General features: G+C 45.4%; 1 protein-coding gene across 1 annotated transcript in view; it reads right to left on the reverse strand.

The window, feature by feature from the left end:
* LOC103210247 (protein Shroom2-like) overlaps positions 1–5,529 on the reverse strand; it is a 174,530-nt gene that overhangs the window by 31,582 nt on the left and 137,419 nt on the right. Inside the window, exon 8 of the mRNA XM_042783015.1 lies at positions 2,560–2,573. Coding sequence (XP_042638949.1) covers positions 2,560–2,573 — 14 coding nt within the window. The remainder of the gene's footprint in view (positions 1–2,559; positions 2,574–5,529) is intronic.

Here is a 5,529-nt window from a genome sequence, read left to right on the forward strand (position 1 = left end):
AATACTCCAGGTGGACAACTTTAGCAATCAGGAGCTCCTCAGTTGCTCATAGCAAATCCCACCTTGGAGTTTACAAAGACTTATGGGTAGAAAAGCCATACTAAGTAATTTACTGCACCACAATTATACTTCAACGTAAGGAAAACAAAAATCCTCACAACTGGACCAAAAATCATGATAAATGGAAAAAAGATTGAAGTTGTCAAGGACCTCATTTTACTTAGGTCCACAATCAAAATGCCATAGAATTAGCAGTCCAAAAAAAAAAAAAACCAATATATTGCATTGGGTATATCTGGAGCAAAAGACCTCTTTAAAGTATTCCAAAACAAAGATGTCACTTTGAAAACTAAGGTGCACCTGACCCACACCATGGGATTTTCAATGTCCTCAGATGGACAATGAGGAAGACCAAAGAATTGATGCATTTGAATTATGGGTGTTGGTGAAGAATATTAAATATATCATGGATTGACGGAAGAATAAGCACATCTGTCTTGGAAGAAGCAAAGCTGGAATGCTCCTTAGAAGCGGGGATGATGAGACTTCTTATCATGTACTTTGGACACGACACGTTCTCAGGAGAGAGCAGCCCCTGGAAAAGGATATCATGCTTGGTAAAGTAGAAACCAAACTCACTGCCGTTGAATCAGAGCCGACTCATAGCGACTCCTCCTTGGGTTTCAAAGGCGGTATCACTACGGAAATAGATTGCCCCATCTTCCTTCTGAGGAGTGGCTGGTGGGTTTAGAGGAAGACCCTCAATGAGATGGACTGACACAATGGCTGCAATGATGGGCTCAGGTATAGCAAGGACTGTGGGGCTGGCACAGGACCAGGCAGTGTTTCATTCTGTTGTACACAGGGTTGCTATGAGCCAGAACTGATTCGATGGCACTTAACAGCAACAAGCGGAATGGAAACAACGAGGATCGCATGTACTATGAAGAATTTGACCAATGTCACTGAACAACCTGCACAGAAATTGTCAAATGGAAACCTAAACTGCTGTGTAAACCTTCACCTGAAACATAGTATTTTTTTTCTGGGGGGAAAAAAAATCATTTTTAAGTAAACGTTTTGTTTTTAGCACAGGTTTAGATGGACGCAAGAAATGGGAAGACAGTACAGAGAGTTTCCATCTACCTCATACCCAGTTTTCCCCAGGACTAATATCTCATGTTACACTGACACATATGTCCCAAGCAATGAACTAATACATTATTATCAGGTTCCCCGATGTCCCTCTGCTGTCCCCGGATCCCACCCAGGCCATCACCCTGCGTTTAGTCATCTTGTCTCCTTAGCCTCCTCTTGGCTGTGACAGTCTCTCAGACTTTCCTTATGTTTGATGACCTTGATGGTTTTGAGGACTGGTCAGGCATCTGTAGACTGCCCCTCAATTGGGCTTTATCTGATGTTTTTCTCAGGATTGGAATGGAGTTATGTGGGTTTTCCATCATCTCGCAGCTTGTCATTTTTGTGGTGGCCAGTATTTCAAATCCCAGCTGGGTCCCCCATGGTAGACAGGTCTCAGTGGAGCATCCAGACTACTGCAGACCAGGAAGAAAGGCCTGGTGATCCACTTGTGAAAATCAGCCAGTGCAGACTCTGTGGCTTAGAACCAAAGACCGTCCAGCATACGGTGCCGGGAGATGAGGCCCCTAGATTGCAAGGCACTCCAAATACACAGTGGCCACAACCATGGACTTGAGCACACCAATGACCAAGACGAGGGTGTGAGACGGGACAGCACTTTGTTCTGTTAGACAGAAGGGGTCGTTCTGTTATACGTGGGGTTGCCCGCCAACTTGACAGCAACTGAAGCCCTCGGGATTTGAGAGGAGTCACACAGAGATACGGTGCCCTTCTCACTGCAAGGTCACACGCTATCAGCAGGATGTGTTTGATGTTGACTTTGACCACCCGGCTAAGGCGGTGTTTGTCAGGATTCTCCACACTAGTGCTCCTCTTTCTCCCCCCCCCTTCCTGCACTGGACTCTTTGGAAGGAAGTCACAGGAGGCCTGTGGGGATTCATGCTGCCCCTCCCTGACGATGGGGCATCTATGTAAATGATCTGAAATTCTTCTGAGTAGGACATTTGTCTCTTCTCCCCATTTTGAATTGATTTCCATCAGTGTGGGCTTACGGATGTTTATTTTATACGCTGGGTCACAGCCTAACACAATGCTGCTGTCGGTGGTCTGTTTGAGCACATCCTTACTCTGGCGCTACATGCTCATTTTGTAGATTCTCTGGCCCGGCCCTAGACTCAGCCATTTCCCCCAGGAGCCCTGGCTTCTGTGATGGACAAACGGCATGCGCAGTCAAGCACTGGGCGTGCTGTCCCAATCCATCCTCAAAGGAGACCCCCGGTGAATCCTTCTCAAGACGGCACTTTCATAACATTGGAACAGTCACCTGCAGTCTGCCTCTGGGCTTTTCAACAGCCCTGTTTCTTAGAGCGACACAGAATTAAGATGCTCAAATCTTTTCACAGGTTGTGCTGTGCTGGTATTATCAAGACTTTCAATAAATCTCTGTAATAAATTACATACCAATGTGCATTGAACTGACGGAACACTCTGGACACTCGTGCCCTTGAAAAATTCCACAGATTCAAAAGGAACAAAGTAACCACCTTCGCATACTCATATTCCAAAGAACCCTGCCTCCCTGTCTCTCGATGTCTTGGTGAAGCCCGAAGCCTTTTCTCAAGGGTCATTTCACATTAACTGAGCAGCCTGCCAGGCTCTTGTGGTCCAAGGGCACCCTGCCCTGACACACACTGTCCCTAAGCAAGCAAAAACATCACAGAGGAGTGGGTGTTTACAGCCTCCTGAACTTGTGGACATTCTCATGCTATGAGCAAGCTTCAGCCACCTCTATGTGGGGGGGAACTAAGCCAACTCTCCAAACTTAAGGCAGCACACAGGAGACATGTACAATCAAAATGACCGAGATGGACATCAAGGAGTGAGAGCATCAGAGAAAACTACAAAGGAGTCACTTTGAAAACACCCTGACAGATCGCCTTTCCACTCCCACGTTCCCAGACCCAGAAGCACACTCATTGGAGACCATCCTTTCCACATTTTAACTAAACCCAAACCAGTCAGCCAGCTGCCATCAAGTCAACTCTGATTTGTGGTGGCTGTGTGTGTGTCAGAGCAGAACTGTGTCCCATAGGCTTTTCACAGCTGATGTTTCAGAAGTCGATCACCAGCACAATCTTCCATGGTGGACGTGAACCTCCAACCTTTGCGGCCCTAGCCAAGCACATTAACTGTTTGTACCCCTCTAACTGAATATATGAGTCAGCAAACTTTTCCCATAAAAGACTAGATAGTAAGCATTTTAGAATTTGCAAGACATATGATTTCCTTTCAACTACCATATTAGCAGGAAAGCTGCCATAGACAATATGTGAGCATATAGTCATGGCTATGTCCTAAGAAAACTTTATTTACAAAGACAGGTGGTGGGTTGCATTTGCCCAGTAGGCTGACCCCTGACCCAACCAATGGTTATTCAATCCTTCTGCTGAGCCAGCATCTACTTCCTTCTCATACACCCAGTGCTCTAATTTCTGTCCTCTGATGGAACACATGATACAAAAAACCAAACCAAACCCACTCCTGTCGAGTGGATTCCGACTCACAGTGCCCCATGGGGTTCGCAAGGCTGTCAATCTTTATGGAAGCAAAGCCCAAACCAAACCCATTGCCATTGAGTTGATTCCAACTCAGCACCCCTAGAGGACAGAGTGGAGCTGCCCTATGGGGTTCCAAAGTCTTTACAGGAAGTAGATGGCCTCATCTTTCTTCCACATAGCAGCTGGTAGGCTCAAGTCTCATTACTTTTTATCATATTCTTCCAAATACAGAACACTAGCTTGCTCCTCCATAACCCTCTTTTTTTCCACATGAGCCTTCCCAGGTTCTATGCCACTCAGGACCACACCTGATCTCATTTAGTTTCATTTGGATGTGCTACATGAGAGAGTGTATCATTAAAACCATAAAACACAGAGACCCAGACTTAGCAGACAATGCCAACAGTAGTAAGAGGAGGAATTCAAAGATGTGGCTTGGCAAACAAAAGACAGGCATAGGAGTTGAACATGTACCTGAGGTAGATACACTCCTTGGAGAGAGCAATCATGGGAGAAAGACGGGCTATATATGCACAGGGAGACAGTTCAGGGGGCGGGAGTGCATGGAGGGATGGACACAGGAAGGAGGTGGCTGTCGGGAGGAAGTGGGAGGGGAGCTGTTGCATTGTGGTGGACTGTGGTCAATGTCATGAGAAAAAGTGTATGTGGACTGCTGCATGGAAAGTGAATTTGTTCTGTAAATTTTCACCCAAATCACAATTTAAAAAAAAAAAAAGATGTGGCTTGGTGGACATGGGGATCTGGTTGAGAGGAGGACAGGAAAGGACTTTGGGGTCCATAGAGTGGGAGAATGAGGTTAGCCAGGTGTGGAGGGGGCTGATCAGGGAGCTGGTATGTAGGTGGCACTGCACCATGGCATTTTTTACCTTAGAAACATACAGCCACTCCTCACTTAACAGGTTCTAAAAGCCAAGTCATTACATGAAAATCAGCATTCTGAGACAATGAGAGATGACCACTTCAGATCACAAAATGGAGGATGACTACACATCATTACATAACTGCCAAATCACATCATCACGTAACTGCCAAACCACTGAGACCCATGGCCCACCCCAGATAGCACACAACCTTAATCACCACAGCCAGTGTTATTCTCCTCTCACACCTCAGCTTCATTATTGCTAGATGTGTTAACTAATGCACTAAACAGTTAGATACCAGATTTTTTCTTTCCTGTAGTGATAAATGTGAACTATCAGATAACAAGAGAGTTGACAAGTGAGGATTTGGTGTATTCTAACTTTTACTGACTCTTGAACTCTACTCAAGGCACCCACTCAGGGTCAGCAGGAGGGAAGAATAACCAAGTATTCCCAATGGAGAGAGGCAGTGGGGATAAGAAACACACAGGACAACATAAAGGAGGCGGCAGGACCAGTTCTATTGTTGGACGCCCAGATCTGACTGACACTTGGCGCACTGGGTTCTCATCTTTGCTCCTGTTTCAAGAAGGGCCGGGAAGAAGAGATGGGGAAGGGAAGGCCCTTGGCAGCTGGGTGAGGTAGTACAGTTACATTACGGGGATTGCAATCAGCGTTATGAAACAAAATGGGTATGAACTGTTGTACGGAAAATTAATTTGCTCTGTAAGCTTTCACCCAAATCACAATTTTTAAAAAAGGACAGGAAAGGTAGAAAAGACCAAAATGGATGCCAGAAGAGACTGTGAAACTTGCTGTTGAATGGAGAATAGCTAAAGTGAATGGAAAAGATGACAAAATAAAAGAGCTAAACAGATTTCAAAGGGCAGCTTGAGAACACAAAGTAAAGTATTATAATGAAATGTACAAACACCTGGAGTTAGAAAACCAAAAGGGAAGAACACATTTGGCATTTCTCAAACTGAGAA

Source organism: Orycteropus afer, unplaced genomic scaffold, assembly GCF_000298275.1.
Source record: "Orycteropus afer afer isolate SDZICR_OR568_19922 unplaced genomic scaffold, OryAfe1.0 scaffold00577, whole genome shotgun sequence".
Taxonomy (NCBI): domain Eukaryota; kingdom Metazoa; phylum Chordata; class Mammalia; order Tubulidentata; family Orycteropodidae; genus Orycteropus; species Orycteropus afer.